We start from the raw sequence: 16,973 nt of genomic DNA, 5'->3' as shown, positions 1-16,973 counted from the left end.
ACACTTGCAGGACATTTAATAAGTGCCAGGCATTTTTTTTTTTAAAGATTTTATTTATTTATTTATTTATTTATTTATTTATTTATTTATTTATGAGAGAGAGAGAGAGAGAGAAAGAGAGAGAAACTGCATGTGTGATAACATGAGCCTGGGGAGGGACAAAAGCAGAGGAAGAAACAGACTTCCCACTAAGCTCAGAGCTCTCTGGGTCTCCATCCCAGGACCCTGAGATCATGACCAGACCCAAAGGAAGTCCAGCACTTAACTGACTAAGCCCCCCAGGCAGCGCTCTAAGTGCTAAGAATAACCTCTAAGAGAGGCACTATTATCATTCCCAGTTTGCCAATGAGGAAACTAAGGCACAGGGTGGTTAAACAACCTACTCAAGATCACACAGCTACTTAGTGCTAGACGAGATGTTAAGTCCAGGTGGTTTGCTTCCAGAATCCCTGCTTTCTTTGTGCTCCTTTCCCTGAGGGTGATTAAAATTCCTGTGGAGCTTTTAGTGGTCCAGATCAGGGAAGTGAGCTGGTGGAGGTCACTGAGAGGACGTGACCTCCAGTTGACCGGTGAGAGGGCCCCAAGCAGTTGGAGGCTCCTCACCCCTCCTTGTCTTTCTATGTAGATTTCACCCATCATTTCCTCTTGAGGACCTGTTTCTGTAACACAGTGGCAGTAGGTGCTAACTGAACCCAGTTAAGGGCGTGCAGAAACTTTTATTTTTTACATTTGTCTTAAAGTTCAATTTGCTAGCATATAGTGTAACACCCAGTGCTCATCCCATCAAGTGCCCCCCTCAGTACCCATCACCCAGTCACCCCATCCCCCTGCCCACCTCCCCTTCCGCTACCCTTTGTTTGTTTCCCAGAGTTAGGAGTCTCTCATGGTTTATTTCCTTCCCTAATTTTTCCCACTCAGTTCCCCTCCTTTCCCTTGTAATTCCTCTCATTATTTCTTATACTCCCCATATGAGTGAAACCATATGATCCTTGTCCTTCTCCAATTGACTTACTTCACTCAGCATAATACCCTCTAGTTCCATCCACTTTGAAGCAAATGGTGGGTATTCATCCTTTCTGATGGCTGAGTAATATTCCATTGTATACATAGACCACATCTTTACCCATTCATCTGTCGAAGGACATCATGGTTCCTTCCACAGTTTGGCTATTGTGGACATTGCTGCTATGAACATCGGGGTGTAGGAGTCCCGGTGTTTCACTGCATCTGTGTCTTTGGGGTAAATCCCTAGCAGTGCAATTCCTGGGTCATCAGGTAGCTCAATTAACTTCTTGAGGAACCTCCACACTGTTTTCCAGGGTGGCTGTACCAGTTCGCATTCCCATCAACAGCTTGAGAGGGTTCCCCTTTCTCCACATTTGTTTCCTGCCTTGTTAATTTTCCCCATTCTCACTGGTGTGAGGTGGTATCTCTTTGTGGTTTTGATTTGTATTTCCCTGATGGCAAGTGATGCGGAGCATTTTCTCATGTGCTTGTTGGCCATGTGTATGTCTTCTTTGGTGAGATTTCTGTTCATGTCTTCTGCCCATTTCATGATTGGATTTTTTGTTTCTTGGGTGTTGAGTTTGATACTACTAGTATCAAACTACTACTACTAGTTTTAAGTCAATCGGAGAAGGACAAACATTATATGGTTTCATTCATTCGGGGAATGTAAAAAATAGTGAAAGGGATTAAAGGGGAAAGGAGGAAAATGAATGGGAAATATCAGTGAGGGAGACAGAACATGAGAGACTCCTAACTCTGGGAAACAAACAAGGGGTGGTGGAAAGGGAGGTGGGTGGGGGGTTGGGGTGACTGGGTGATGGGCACTGAGGGGGGCACTGGATGGGATGAGCACCGGGTGTTATGCTATATGTTGGCAAATTGAACTCCAATAAAAAAATATACAAAAAAAATCCGCAAAGGGTCATTTGGTCATCACTGACTTCTGGCTGGAAGGCAATCCCACTTGGTCTCTCCTCACTGTGCATCGCTTCTGTAACTTCTGGGCTGTTTCTCTTGGTGATGCTCCGGGAGAGCCCAGCTATGATCCCTTGCTGATCAGGCTCCCACATGTGCTCACCCTGGTCCTCCTGACCTTCCCAAAGTCAGCTTGTCCCCATTGACCACTGGCTTTGGGCCATGGCCTCTCTAAACTGAGATGACCTCTTGCTCAGTGTGCCAATTTTCAAGTACCTTCTGCACCTTTAAGGAGTTTGAAACCTCTTGTGACTCTTTCCAGCTCCCTCCCTGTATCCAGGTACACCTGAGCTGGGGTGAGGCTCTGTTCTCTCAGGCCTTCTCCACACCACTATCTACTTTACTGTAGTCATCTGTAGAACAGAACTCCAGGCAGGAACAAAGACTCCATCAAGCCTCTTTTGTTTTTTATTTATTTTATTTTTTTGAGGGTTTAAAAAAAGTTTTTATTTGAGAGAGAGAAAGAGAATGGGTGAGGGAGACAGAGGGAGAGAGATGAGTGGATTCCCTGCTGAGTACAGAGCCAGACATAGGGCTCAATCCCAGGACCCTGAGATCATGACCTGAGCTGAGTCAGATGCTTAACTGACTGAGCCACCCAGGCGCCCCCAAACAAGCCTCTTTTGGCTGGGCATTTACACTTACTTGGATCTCTATGACTTATCCCCTCACTAAGCACTTTGATGATGCTGGGTTGAGACACAAGGCCTCACACTCATGTCCTAAATCTCCCTCTTTTACTACTACCCATCCCCTACTCTCCTCTCTTCCCAGGCTCCTGATTTCCTTATTTTTTAATGGAGATATAGTCCATTTCCCCCACTATTGTTGCCATCAGCACTGTCATGACCACTGAGAGTGTACATCACATTCCCAGGCTCTGGTACTATGTCAGACATGTGTAGCAAAGAGAACATTGGGACCTGCAAGAAACTCTTATGAGAAATTCTCTGGCAAGAGTGTAGGGGGGGGGGGGGGTCATTTCAATTGGGTAATTTCTTCTTCCAATTAATACACTGGGAAAATACAGTAGATAAAGCTAGTAAGATGGATGGGAGTCAGATTTTGAAGGGCACGGTTTGATCTGAGCAGAAAAGTCTGAAGGGTGGTAAGGCTGGATGTAATCAATGGGGAAGGATAGATGGGAAGGACTTGTGCTCATTCAGGAAAGATGACTGATGCTTGGAGGAGGGTAGTGGAAGTGGTGGGACTACCTGGAGATTGCTTGTGGAAGGGACAGGAGACAAGTGGCCTGTGCTCAGAGGTATCTTACTGTAGTTAGGAAATTCACATTCTTTATTTTTTAAGAACTTTATTGAGTGTGTTTGATATATAAAAATTGAATGTTTTTAAGGTGTGCAACATGATGTTTTGATATCTGTATACATTGTGAAAAGATCATCACCATCTAGCTAAGTAATTTATCCACCGTCTCTAGATAGTTACCATTTTGTATCTGCGTGTGTGGTAAAAGATTTATTATTTTTTAAAAGATTTATTTATTTATTTATGATAGACAGAGAGAGAGAGAGAGAGAGAGAGAGAGGCAGAGACACAGGCAGAGGGAGAAGCAGGCTCCATGCAGGGAGCCCGATGCGGGACTCAATCCTGGGACTCCAGGATCGCGCCCTGGGCCAAAGGCAGGTGCCAAACCACTGAGCCACCCAGGGATCCCCGTGTGGTAAAAGATTTAAATTGAGATCTACCATCTTGGTGAATTTCATGTATGCAATGCAGTATTGTTGCAATTTCCTTCTTTTTTAAGGATGAATAATAGTTCAATGTTATATATATTATATGCACACACACACACAAAATGAACTATTATTCAGCCTTAAAAAACAAGGAAATCCTGCCATTTTCAACAACATAGATGAACCTAGAAGATATTTCTTTAAGTGAAATAAGCTAGAGCCAGAAAGACAGATACTGCATACTTATTCTTTTTTTTAAAAATATTTTATTTATTCATGAAAGATACAGAGAGAGAGGCAGAGACATAAACAGAGGGAGAAGCAGGCTCCCTGTAGGGAGCCCAACATGGGACTTGATCTCAGGACTCTGGAATCACACCCTGAGCCAAAGGCAGATGCTCAACCACTGAGCCACCCGGACGCTCCTGCATACTTATACTTAAAGATACTTTCCCAGTGAAGTCTTCCCTGACTTCCCATGGCTTGTACCAGTACACCGTTGATACTATACTTTTTTTTTTTTTTTACTCTGTCTTTCCCACTAGAACACACTGTCCCTATTGAAAGCAGTTATTTTTGCCCAGTTTCTGTATTCCCAGAGCTTATTAGATTGCTTGGCTCAAACATGGTTATCAAATATTTGTTGAATGAATGCATGAACAAATGAATAGATTTGTCAGGGTAGTAGGTATTACATTGTAAAAGACTATGGCCTACACTTGGCACACAAATTCCCCGAAACACATAAATGAAAAACCCCTGGATCCTGCAGTGCAGACAGGGTTTGCTCTAGAGCTGGCACAACAAGAATGCCAAGGAATGGAACCTAACCATTAGGGACAGGCAACTTGGCTTCCTGAGTAGCAAAAGCTGTTTCTGGATTTTAATGTATCTGGGATATTAACAAATCAGGGAGCCTTCCATTCTATGCTTCTCTGACCTGGTAGCTAAAATTCTAGTGTGCCACCATGAGAAGCAAGGGATGTAATGTGGAGCTGCATCTAGCCACCTGTATCTTAGATAGATACCCTGTATGCTTTTGCCCTGACAGGACTAGACCAAAAGAAAAGTAACTTAAACTACCTGAAGTCTTCAGTTTTGTTTAACCTCAAAATGAAAGCAGCTGTCAGTAGTCCAGCCTGGTGCATCCACCACACATCACATGAGCAGCATTGGCTATTAGACTTTTATTTATTTATTTTTTTTAAGATTTTATTTATCCGTGAGAGACACAGAGACAAAGGCAGAGACATAGGCAGAGGGAGAAGCAGGCTCCCCGCTGACCAGAGAGCCCCCTGTGGGGCTCCATCCCAGGACCCTGAGATCATTGAGCCCAAGGCAGATGCTTAACTGACTGAGCCACCCAGGCACCTTGATTTTTATGATTTTAGCCAAACTAACTAGTATGAAACTGTGTTTTATTGTTTGATTCAGATTTTCAAAACTTTTAACCTTGTATTTTAAAGACGTTCTCGTATCTCAATTCCTGATCCTTTGTAACTACTTTCTGTCTTTGCTTGCTGATTAGAGTCAACAGAATTTTGTCCATTTTATGGACATTTATTTTTTTCATTTTATGTCCATTTCTTTTTTTCAAAGAACTGTCTTTGGGGGATACCTGGGTGGCTCAGTAGGTTAAAGGTCTGACTCTTTGTTTTGGTTCAGGTCCTGATCTCAGGGGTGTGAGATCAAGCCCTGCATAGGACTCCTTGCTCAGTGGGGAGTCTGCTCAAGACTCTCTTCCTCTGCCCTTCTCCCACTCACACCCTTTCCCTCTCAAATAAGTAAATACATCTTAAAAAAAAAAAAAAGGAACCATCTTTGGGGTTATTTATCAATTCCATTTTCTTATTCATTACTTTCTTCTATTAATTACTTCTTTGTGTTTATCCTTGACTTGCTTTATTGCTTTCTTATAAGTGTGCAGCTCATTTATTTTAATGCTTTCTTGCTTACTATTTATTTATTTATTTATTTTTTAATTTTTTTATTGCTTACTATTTAAAGTGTTTATTAATATTTTCATCTGAGTGTCTCATTGGTGATATCATATCCTTTTATATGTACTGTTCTCATTTTGGTTATCTAAAAGTTGATTCTAATTATACTGCCAATTTTTTTTCTGGATTTTTAGGAGGTGGTGTTTGGTTTGTGGGATATGTAATTTGATAGACGTATCCCTTCACTTGATCTAATTATGTATTTCATGAAATATCATCCTTGTTTATTTTTTACCTACTTGATTTGTCAAGCTGGAGATTGTATCAAAGTCTCCTGCTACTATTGAGTTGCTGAAAATGTCTTCTATTTCTGAACACATTTTCTGTATGTGTTTCAATACAATCCTAGGCAGCATATAAACATTTGACTGCTATGAGGGTACTAAGGACCATATCACTTATTGATACAAAATAATCCTATTAAACCCTATGTAAGGCTTTTGGTCTTAACTTCCTCTCTTAACTTGATATTAGTATTTTCATTGCTCCTTCTTTTATACTTGCCTTTGTCTTTCATACATTTTCCTTCCCTCTAACTTTTATCCCTTTATGTCACTTTATATTAGATGGGGCTCTTAAACACAATCTGCAACCCAATTGACTATAAGACATTTGGTTTTACTTTTCATCTTGTTTCGTGTTTTATTTTCCCTTTTTCCCCCTTTATTTTCATTGTTTTGAACCATGGATCTCATTTTCTTTACTTTTATCTTCCTTTGGAGATACACTACATATTTAAATTCTGCTCGTGGTACTTAGTTTTCCAAGTCTTTCAAAAGCGTTCTTTAACTTACATTTCTCTACCATAAGAGAGTAAGACCACAGCTTTGATCATGGCAGGGCAGATTCACGTACTTTCCACCTTATCATTGCTTATTGTCCCTCACCCACACAGTCTTTGTTAATGGAATCTGGGTTTTTAAATATAGATTATTGTAAACATTTTAAAAATATGTTTTTTTTTTTAAAAAGATTTTATTTGTGTATTTGACAGGGAGAGATACTGAGTGCAAGAGCACATGCAAGAGGAGTAGCAGAAGGAGAGGGAGAAGCAGACTGCCTGCTGAGCAGGGAGTCCAAAACAGGGCTTGATCACCTCTGCAAAGCTGAAGGCAGAGGCCGACTGAGCCACTCAGGTGCCCCCAAAATATGTGTGACATTAGTTTTTCTTTTTAAATCTATTTCTGCGAAGCTTAAATTTGTTTCAGTTATTTTTAGATCTCTGGAAAAAGTCTTCTGTTTTATGATTCCCTCATTTTTACCTCCTTCTAGGCCTCTTCTCTTGTCAATTGAAATTTGTCTTCAAACATATATTTTTTAAAAAGAATTATATATGAGTGGGAGTATTTTCTGAAATATCTAATTTTGTCTTATTACTTTCACAAGTGTGAGAGAACCTGGTTGCATATAAAATTCTTGAGCCACCTGGGTGGCTCAGTCTGTTAAGAATGTGACTCTTGATTTTGACTCAAGTCATGATCTCCCATCCTCAGAGGAAGCCCCATGGGCTCCGTGCTCAGCAAAGAGTCTGTTTGAGATTCTCTTCCTCTGTCCCCCCATCCCTTCCCCTACTTGTACAAACATGCACATGCTCTTTCTTAAAAAGTAAATAAAATTCTTGGATCAAGACAAGTTTCTCCTTAAATCTTTAGAAGATTTTCTCCACAGAACTTGGGCCTTGAATGTTACTGTACATTGTGTTTTAATCCAGAGCAGGGAAAAATAAGTGGTAGCATGGTGTAATGGTTCAGAAGACTGACTAGTACCTCACAGATGGGGATTCTAGGCTTCTACATACTACTTACCTTCCTATTGCCTAACAATCATAAAATTTTGGGTAATTTAGGTCTTGGTTTTCTCACCAGAGTAAAGAAGGAAACTGATGTTGATATTTTACCTGCTAGAATTATTAAAAGGATTCAGTGGGTTAACTCATAAAGTACTTGGCCTAGTACCTGTTGTGTTACTCAGTTATCATTTATTGGATTTCCCCTTCTGTTTTATTTTGGACTTTTTTCCCTAGGGATATCAGTTGTCTAAACTTCAACCTCCCCTTTCTTTTATCTCCATGGTCATCATCTCCCCTCTCATTGCCTTCATCTTTGGTCTCTACCTCTGTATTTTATAAGTATACAAGTGTGTCTTCATTTCTTTCTTTTATCAAGCCTACCTTTTTCCTCAACTAGATTTAACTCTGCTAATATGTTTCTAATACTTGTTAAAGTTGTGGAATATGAGGCACATACAGAAAAGTGTCTAGATTCTGAATGTACAGCTTGAGAAATTATAAAAGAAAACAAACTGTGTACCAGCTCAGGTACACTGCAGCATGCCAGGGGCTCCTCACATGCCTCATTCCAAGCATGAAAGCTGTGCTCCTCTCAGAGGTCATGCATTTCTGACTTTGATGGTAAACACTGCCTTACTTCTTCATTTTCTTTTATTTTCTTTTTTTTTCATTTTTTAAAAATAGTTGACTACCTATGTATGCATTCCTAAATATTGTAGTTTAGCTTTTGAACTTTATATGAAATCAATCAATATGAATGTTTTGTCTGACTTCTTCCACAAGGCATGATATTTGTGACATACATGTATGTTGTGAATAATTTTAGGTTACTCATTTTTATTTCTGAAGAGTATTCTATTGTTTGTGAATACTACCATGTTATCCTATCTACAGTTGGACAGTTGGGTTGTCTGGTTTTGCTACTACAAGCAATGCTGCTATAAACATTCTTTGAAAGCTTTTTAAAAATAAAGCTGTATATATTTAAGTTGTACAACATGGTGATTGGCTATACATATACGTAGTGAAACGATTACTATAGTCAAGCTAATTAACATATCTTTTTTTAAAAAAGATTTATTTACTTATTTGAAGGAGAGAGAGAGAGAATGACTGGGAAGAGGGACCAAGGGAGGAGAAAGCAGCAGACTCCCCGCTGAGCACAGAGCCCCCATGAGCTTGATCCATGACCCCACGATCCTAATCTGAGTTGGATGCCCAACTGACTGAGCCACCCAGGTACCCATAATTAATATATCTTCTTCTCACAGACTTACCATTTTTTATATATGATTATAGCAGCTAAAATCTACTCTCTTAGCAATTGTCCAGTATTCAATACAGTACTATTAACTTGAAATGTGTATCCTGGAACCTCTGTGACATTTCCCTGGGTAAATATTATATCAGTGAGATGGTTTGTTGGGTAATAGGGCATGCATGTAATCAGCCTAGTAGATATTATTAAACTGTTCGCCAAAACACCTCTGTGTGCTAGAGTGCTTTCTTTCAATCACCTTGAAATCATTTCACCATTTGCCATCTCATTTCAACCTGCTCCTTCCTTGTCCCACTTTTCTTTGTTAAATCCTGTGTCTTTTTATATTGTCCTTAAAAGGCTAGAGTTTGGAAATTTTCTTCTGGAGTATAAAAATGTTTATTTTCAGAGGTTAGGTCTTTTGTTCCTGGTTTCTCCCAGACTGTTCTCTTCCTTATCCTACTTTCTTCCCATAGACTCATGTTGGTTTTCCTTCTTTTCCTTGAACAAGGGGAGATGAATCCAGACTATGTATTTGTCATGAGGAAAGGTGAGGAAGCCTTTTGTTATTTCTGTCTCATGCACATGTTCCACAAAAATGTACTGATGTATTGATATGGTCCAAAGGTGTTTTGATATGGTCTCTTTTCAGAGGCGATTAATGTTTTTTATGGTCTCTTTTCAGAGAAGGGTGGGTTAATGCACTGAGCCTTCAACCTAACTTCCCATTTCTAAGTAGGCTTTTGTTTAACTGACACTCCATCTATCTCTAATGCTTGATTCTGTGATGTATGAAGCATCATAATACAAAAAACTACAGTCCCCAGCAGTCAAGGTTCTACAGCAGAAGCCACCAGCTGTCACCAGTTCCTCACTGCATCTTCTTGCAGCTCTGTACACATACTTATCACCCACCTCTTTCGGGCATTTGTAGTCTCTGCCTGGGTACAGAGCTTTGGGGGACTGGAAGGGGAGTCTTGTGTGATAATGTGTTTGGCACATAGAGAAGTTCCCAAGGGAGCATAAAGGGCAGCTGCATTTTTCTCTGGTTGTTACATTTTTTAAAAAAAGAATTAAAAAATTTTTAATACAGTTCAAATTATTGTGCCAGGTTCATTTCAGCTCCTTCACTTGGGGACAAGGACTGTTTCAGTTTCTCTGCCTTCTCCTTGTATATGATGACTATGGTATAAAGGTATCTGCTGCATTGAACTTTAAACTTCACATTATCCCTATTTTTCTTGATCTTGATGTATTCGGCATCCTTTTGCCTGGCTGTGAGCAGAGAGTCCTTGATTTCTTCAATTTTGCAAGGCGTGGCTACAGGGGTGGGGGGAGGGGAGATGGGGGGGGGAGTGGAAGGATGGTGGTGGGCATAGGGAAGGAAGCAGCCGGCACTTCCAGGGGAGACACTCACAGCAAGAGCAAGAAGGGAAGATGGGAAAGTGGTTATTACATTCTTGTGGACTCTGAGTCAGTGAACTGAAGGTGGTGGGAATAGAAATATCTTTTTTGATTTTTAGGTGAAGCTCAAATGCTGGTGTTGGGGGTTTGGGGTAGTAATGGGAAAGAGCCTGAGGGACCCTTTGGGCATCCAGTAATCTGTTGATCTGGCTGCTAGTTACACAGATGAGTTTAGTTTGTGAAAATCCGATGTATCACTTATGATACATGAGATTTTTTGTATTATATTATAAGTCAATAAAAAGTCTTGTTTGTTTCAGTAAAAAATCTGTATTGTTTTTCTCCTCAAGCAGCTTCTTTCTTATGATGCAAAGAGTATGTGGCGTGATGAACAACAAATAGATTTTTCTATTTGTGCATTTTCACATGCCTTGGGCTTTGTTTGATCCCACTAAGATCCAGCCATGAGGTTATTGATCACTAAGTTATATGTGTGGTAGGTTTTGTCTTATATTTTCATGGCTATTTCAGTGCAAACATAGGAGCAGCTTTATGGGAAAATGTTAACTAGATTCCACTTTGACCTGGAAGCCATAACATTACATTTAATTAGCAAACTAGAGAAATATGAGGGCAAGATGTAAATTCTTAAACCTACTTAACTGTATCAGCTGGAAACATAGTGAGGATGCAATAATACGTGTTCAAAGAATCAAATCTAAACCTACCTTGTCATTTTATGGGGTAACAGTACCATTTTTAGGATGACTACTGAGATTATTAAAACTCACCTTTTGGGATATTAAACTGGTTTTATGCCTCAACATTAAAGAAGATAGTTGATGACATCTAGTGAATTAAAGATGTCAAGATAGACAGTCCACATAATTAAAAATGTATCATTTATCACATACTATTATATGACATGTGTCTTGAAGAGTAAAAACTACCAGTTTTTCCTGAATTAGTTATATTTTTAAATGGATCAGGACAGTGATTTTCAAATATGATTGTGTACCAAAGTTATTTGGAGAGCTTGTAAAAAATGCATGCTTATTCACTGTCACACCCAGACTTAACCGAGCCTGTGTATCCATGGGTGTGCCAGGAAATGATATACATTTTAATGCATTGAACTGGGGCATATAGTTTCTCTTCTTGTTTTTCTAAGATTTGGAGATATTGTCCTTACAGCTACATCTGGCCCAGAGAGATCATTGGGTCTGGTCTCCTGGTCCCAAGTGTGATCCAGAGTGTCCTGAAGGGAAATCAGCTGTCTTTTAAGGAGTTGTTGAAACTTTGTAATGATTCTGGGAGTTGGGATGGATTTTAGGAAAGAGGAGGCAGTGTCAGTTCAGGGTATCATGCATAGGGAGCTGAAATTTGAGTGTATGGGGTCATGAAAGCAGCTCAAGATGCCGTGGAAAACTGCTGTTGAAACTGGGGCTGATGATTACACCTCCCTGGCTACCAGTGTCTAAGAGGGCAGTATGATGGAGTGGGAACAACAAGGTCATTGTCAGCACAAAGTTTAGTATTTGAATCCAAGTTTTTATACTTTATAAGTGTTTGACCAAGTTGATCTACTTGTCAAAGCTTCAGTTTTCTCATCAGTAGAAAACACAGGAAAATAGTATCTACCTCATTGGTTTGTTGTTGAGAAAATGACATGTGAATGTGAAAATGCCTTGGTACAGGGCCTGGGACATAGAATGTTCTTAAGAAATGTTGTTTTTTTCTCTTTCTCCATGCATTCTTCTTTTCAATCCACTCATTATTGTTTTTAAAACTTTTTTCAGATGGACTGAATAGTATTTAAAAAAATTTTTAATTGAGGTATAATTGACATATAACATTAGTTTCAAGTGCACAACATAATGACTCAGTATTTGTACATGCTGTGAAATGATCACCACAATAATTTGTTACCATCAGTCCCCGTAAAATTTATAAAATTTAAATTTAAATGTTTTTGTTGTGATGAGAATTTCTAAGATTTACTCTCTTGGCAACTTTCAAATATGAAATACAATATTGTTAACTATAGTCACAATGGTGTACATTACATCACTGTGACTTCTTTATTTTGTAACAAATGTATGTGCCTCTTGACCTTCTTCACCCATTTTACCCTTAACCCCCCCTCCTCTCTGGCAACCACCAATCTGTTCTCTGTATCCATGAGTTTTTTTTTTTTTTCATTTATTTTGTTTCTTTATGAGTTTTTAATGTCACATTTGTTGCTATGGCAGCTTTTTAGCAAAAGCAATAAAAAATAATGAGTTCAATTCATTCATTCAACAAATATTTTACAAATTCCTGTGTTAGTTATCCATTATAGCATAATAAATCCCAAAACATAGTGGCTTAAAAAAATCACCTTAATTTTCTTATAGTTCTGTGTTGTGGGCTCAGCTGTAAAGTTCTGTTGATTTTGCTGATAGTCACTCCTGTGGCTCATTCAACCTTTGGAGCAGCTGGGAGCTGAACTAAATTGGGACACTGGAATGACAGGGCCTTCTTCCCTTCAGCAGAGCAGCCCAACTTCTTTTTTTTTTTTTTTTTAAGATTTTATTTATTTATTCATGATAGTCACACAGAGAGAGAGACAGAGAGGCAGAGACACAGGCAGAGGGAGAAGCAGGCTCCATGCAGGGAGCCTGACGTGGGATTCGATCCCGGGTCTTCAGGATCGCGCCCCGGGCCAAAGGCAGGCGCCAAACCACTGCGCCACCCAGGGATCCCCCAACTTCTTATACAGTAACTTAGAACTCCCACAGGTTCAAAAGCAGAAGTTTCAGATCTTGTCAAGGCTTAGACTGCGGATTGACAGTCTTCTGATTCTATGATTAAAATCAGTCACATAGTATACCCTAACTAAGTGGGGAGGGAAGCACACAAATGTCTGAATATTGGATGTTGTGGTTCACTGTAAACCACTGATGTAATAGACTGTCACTATGACTATTGCTGTGGTAGATATTGACAAAGGGGCCAGGTTTCAAGGAAGCAAAATGATGTCAAAATGTTACATTCTAGGACACCCAGGTGGCTCACTTGGTTAAGCATCTTACTGTTGGTTTCAGCTCAGGTCATGATCTCATGGGTCATGAAATGAAGCCTGGCATAGGAGTCTGCACTCAATGGGGAGTGAGCTTGAAGACTCTCTCCCTTTATCCCTCCTTCCCTCAATAATAAATCTTAAAAAAGGTGGTTACATTCTAGTTGGAGATAGGGTTAATATACAATTACTGATAAATAACACTGAATTACAGATATTAGGTCCTTATATAATTGTTAAATCTGTGCTAAGAGAATTCTATGTGGGGATAGAGTGCTGAGGCAAAGTTATGGATGCATGGTGAATGAGGTGGATTCTTGAGAGATGGGTAAAAGTTTCCCTAGAAGCAACATGGTGGGCTGTGTGTTTCAACAGTCATTAAACTCTGTGATGGCTCATACTCCACACCTAGGATATTTGATGTCCTTTCTGAATGAGTACTTCACTTTAGAATCTTTCTAGGATACCACCATTCCTCAGATACTTTATGGTTTGTTAGGCTCAGGAGGAAAAGAAACATGGACATGTACAGCAAGAGCAAAGAGGACAAAGCTAGGCAAACAGAGCAGAGATAAGACAATGTGTTACCTTAGGACTGGTCTGCCTTTAGGGTACATGCATTTGTATCTTCTGCAGGGCTGATGCCTGCATTTCTGTTATTGGTGTTTGCCAAAGGCATAGCAACTAAGGTCATCTTCTCTTCTTAAAATCCTCACCAGATAGGATTTTCAGGTTAAAATTCTGTTCTTGCCAAGCTATCGATAGTCTCACTATTCTATAATTGTCTTCGTGTGTGTTTAAAAATGTCAGGCATATCATTAGATATCTGGTACTCTGACTTTGAGTAAGTGTCCTGGAAAGAAAACAAGCAATTAGAGCCAAAGGATTTAGATTTAAGTTCTGATTCTTCAAACCTCTCTGTTTCCTTGTAGTGAAGTTTCCACAATAATAAAAATTTTCCTAACTAACTCACCAAGTTGGGAGAATTAAATGACCTAATGACACAAAAATGACCATTCTTAAAACAAAATAAGCATTTTAGAATATCATATAATTTTTTTAAGCTACTTTAATTCCTTTGTGGAATAAGTAAAATATTCATTGTTATTGTTATCCAAAGTTGAACATAGTAAATACTCAAACGTTGACTGAATTAATACATGATTTAGAAAAGCCCCCCTGGGTTAACTGCATATTTATCAATTTGAGGCTGAATACATGGTAATGTGACTGTTAGCTAAATTAACCATATGTTCATTAGTAACTTGACAGTATGCTTAGAGACATGGCTTTTAAATCTGTAGAAGGTTGTTTGCTGGTATGGAGCCTCCATGGCTACAATTATAGAAAGCTCCAGTAAACATCGTTAAACGGTTTTTGTAAGCCCTCAAATTGAGAGAACAGATTTTTAAAAAAAGATTTTATTTATTTATAAATAAATAAAGAAAGGGAGGGAGACAAAGAGAATGAGTGGGACACAGAGGGAGAGAGAATCTGAAGCAGACTCTGCACTGAGTGCAGAGCCCAAGGTGGGGCTTGATCCCACAACCCTGAGATCATGACCTGAGCTGACACCAAGAGTCAGATGCTTAACCCAATGAGCCACCCAGGCACCCCAGAGAGAACAGATTTGAAAGACTTTAGTACACTCAAGTACCATAACATTGTAACCTCAACTGGTTATACCTCTTAAAAAGTCAATCTTCAAGTGAAAATGTTAAAATCGCCAAATTTCCTTTTTATCTTTAAACAATTTTTTTTTTTTTTTTTTTTTTTTTGCCAGGGAAAGAAACTGCACAGAGGGACAGCAGAGCCCAAGAGATGGAGAGATGCAGAGATCCTGATGACACTGAACCTCTGGACACAGCTGGCCCTCAATTCCTTCTTTTTCCTTTCACAGGAACCAGTGCTACCCACTTATTAGATTTCTTGCCAGTGAAAGACAAGCTGATGTAGGCCAGGGTGGTGGACAGACAGTAAGATGCAGGAAGTTGGAGAACAGCAAGATTAGAGATAGTTGATGCAACTGGAAGATGTGGATGTGATGGACCTACCTGGGCTTAGGAGGATGGAGGAGGAGAGGCCCTGGCGAAGGGAGAGTAAGAAGGGCCCAGGGAAAGAGTGAGAGAAGAAAAGTCTCTTCCATTTTTGAAATGCAAACAATCAGATGTGAGCAACGGAGGCATAGATTAAAGCAATTTCAAAGTCAAGTCAAGTCTTGCAAAAGTGGAAGTTAACTAGACTTCCTCTTAATCCTAGATCTTCATGTCTTCGGTTCTTTTTCTTGGTAAAGGTAGGTTCGATTTCTCTTAGAATACTCTTTGGAGAGAAAAATGAAATGCAAAGGGAGAAAGACAGCAGTTACTAATTCTTCCAAAGAGTAGTTCAGACGATAGCAAAGAGAAAACAAAAGCACTTTGCCTCCATCTGGGTTAAACAGGGCACCTCTTGTGGCTTCAGTGCAGCCCGTCTCAGACACAATAATATCAGATCTGGCCCTGAGCATTTGAAAGGGGAATTTGACCTTTAAGTTTGAAAGGAAATGAGAAACAAAGGGATTACATAATTAAAAATCTGCTTCTGTCTCTTAAAAGCAATTCAATTTAGGTCAGGAGCCAACAGTCTTCCTTTCCCTCTAATTGTTTTACCTTGGCTCCAGCGTACTCTGTTCTTGTTGCTCCTGTGAATAGCTCATTAGTGTTGGGCAGATGTTCCCCTTGGGTGCACCGTGTTAATGGGGAAATAATGGAGGCAGCATTGTCATCCAAGAGAAGTTAATATTGAATCCAAAATAAAGCGATGAATGAGAACATGTGCCTCGTACATGCCTGTTAGCTTCAAACTCTCAACTGTGGTTTATTTTCTATTTGACCTTGGTAAACCTATCATTAAGGAGGATGGGGTGAAAGTATGTGAAATATATGGCTGTCTCCTTCTACCCAGGTCATTTTCCTTTTCACATTTGAAAAGAGACCAAGTAGATATGGCAAAAAAAAAAAAAAAAAAAAAATCATGCAGATGGAGGTTTGAATAGAATTGATATTAAATCAAGACTAAGCCCTCAAACAAATCACTTAGGTATAATTCTGAGAATACACTATGAAAAAGATAAGTCACCCAAAAAAAAAAGAGAAAGAAAAAGAGAACTATAAAAGACTAACTAAAAATTTCATTTTGGACTAGGGTAATCCACTCACAGGTTTCAAACAAAAAATATGAGGAGGTTTATCTCTGTGCTCCCTCAGCTCAGTTGGATTCTTCACAGGTGACACTGTCACAGCTCTCCTATTTACCCTTCAGATAACTTGAAGGCACACATGCGCTAATCAAATGTATCTTCTTTATTTGCTGTTCTTTTGTGAACAATTGGTTGCATACTCTACATCTTCTGCCTCTTGATTTTGCTTTTTCATTTAATACATGTTGGAGATGGAAAGACTGATGACTTTAAAAGAGCACTAGATGTGGACTCTGGAGAATTGTATCTAAATCTTATTACTGTGTTTATTTATAGCATAATAATATTATTGCCTGCTTATATTTTTTACCTATTTATTGTTTTAAAGATTTTTAAAAAAATTTATTTGAGGGAGACACAGAGAGAGAGAGAAATAGAGAGAAAGAGAGGGAGGATGGAGCAGGGAGCTTGACTTGGGCTGGGTCCCAAGCTCCTGGGATCATGACCTGAACAGAAGGCAGATTTTTGATTGAGCCACCAAAGTGCCCCTATCACCTGCTTTTAATAAGTGATGAAGTAAAAAAAAAAAAAAAAAAAAAGGTAAAT

General features: G+C 39.3%; 1 protein-coding gene across 5 annotated transcripts in view; it reads left to right on the top strand.

Annotated features, from left to right (window-relative positions):
• The window catches only part of SEC23A (SEC23 homolog A, COPII coat complex component), an 85,199-nt gene extending 69,200 nt beyond the window's left edge, over nt 1-15,999 (top strand). For 3 of the 5 annotated variants that reach the window (XM_035720175.2, XM_035720171.2, XM_035720172.2), the window contains exon 20: nt 14,973-15,999. In XM_035720175.2, coding sequence (XP_035576068.1) covers nt 14,973-15,033 — 61 coding nt within the window. In that variant the 3' untranslated portion in view covers nt 15,034-15,999. Of the gene's footprint in view, nt 1-8,561; nt 8,706-14,972 lie in introns of those variants that run through there. The other 2 variants (XR_004818291.2, XM_035720176.2) reach the window with 2 other exon arrangements.
• The last annotated feature ends 974 nt before the right edge of the window (nt 16,000-16,973 follow it).

Source organism: Canis lupus, chromosome 8 (genome assembly GCF_003254725.2).
Source record: "Canis lupus dingo isolate Sandy chromosome 8, ASM325472v2, whole genome shotgun sequence".
Lineage (NCBI taxonomy): Eukaryota > Metazoa > Chordata > Mammalia > Carnivora > Canidae > Canis > Canis lupus.
Note: the sequence above shows the minus strand (reverse complement) of the source record. Positions and strands in the feature narration are given on the sequence as shown.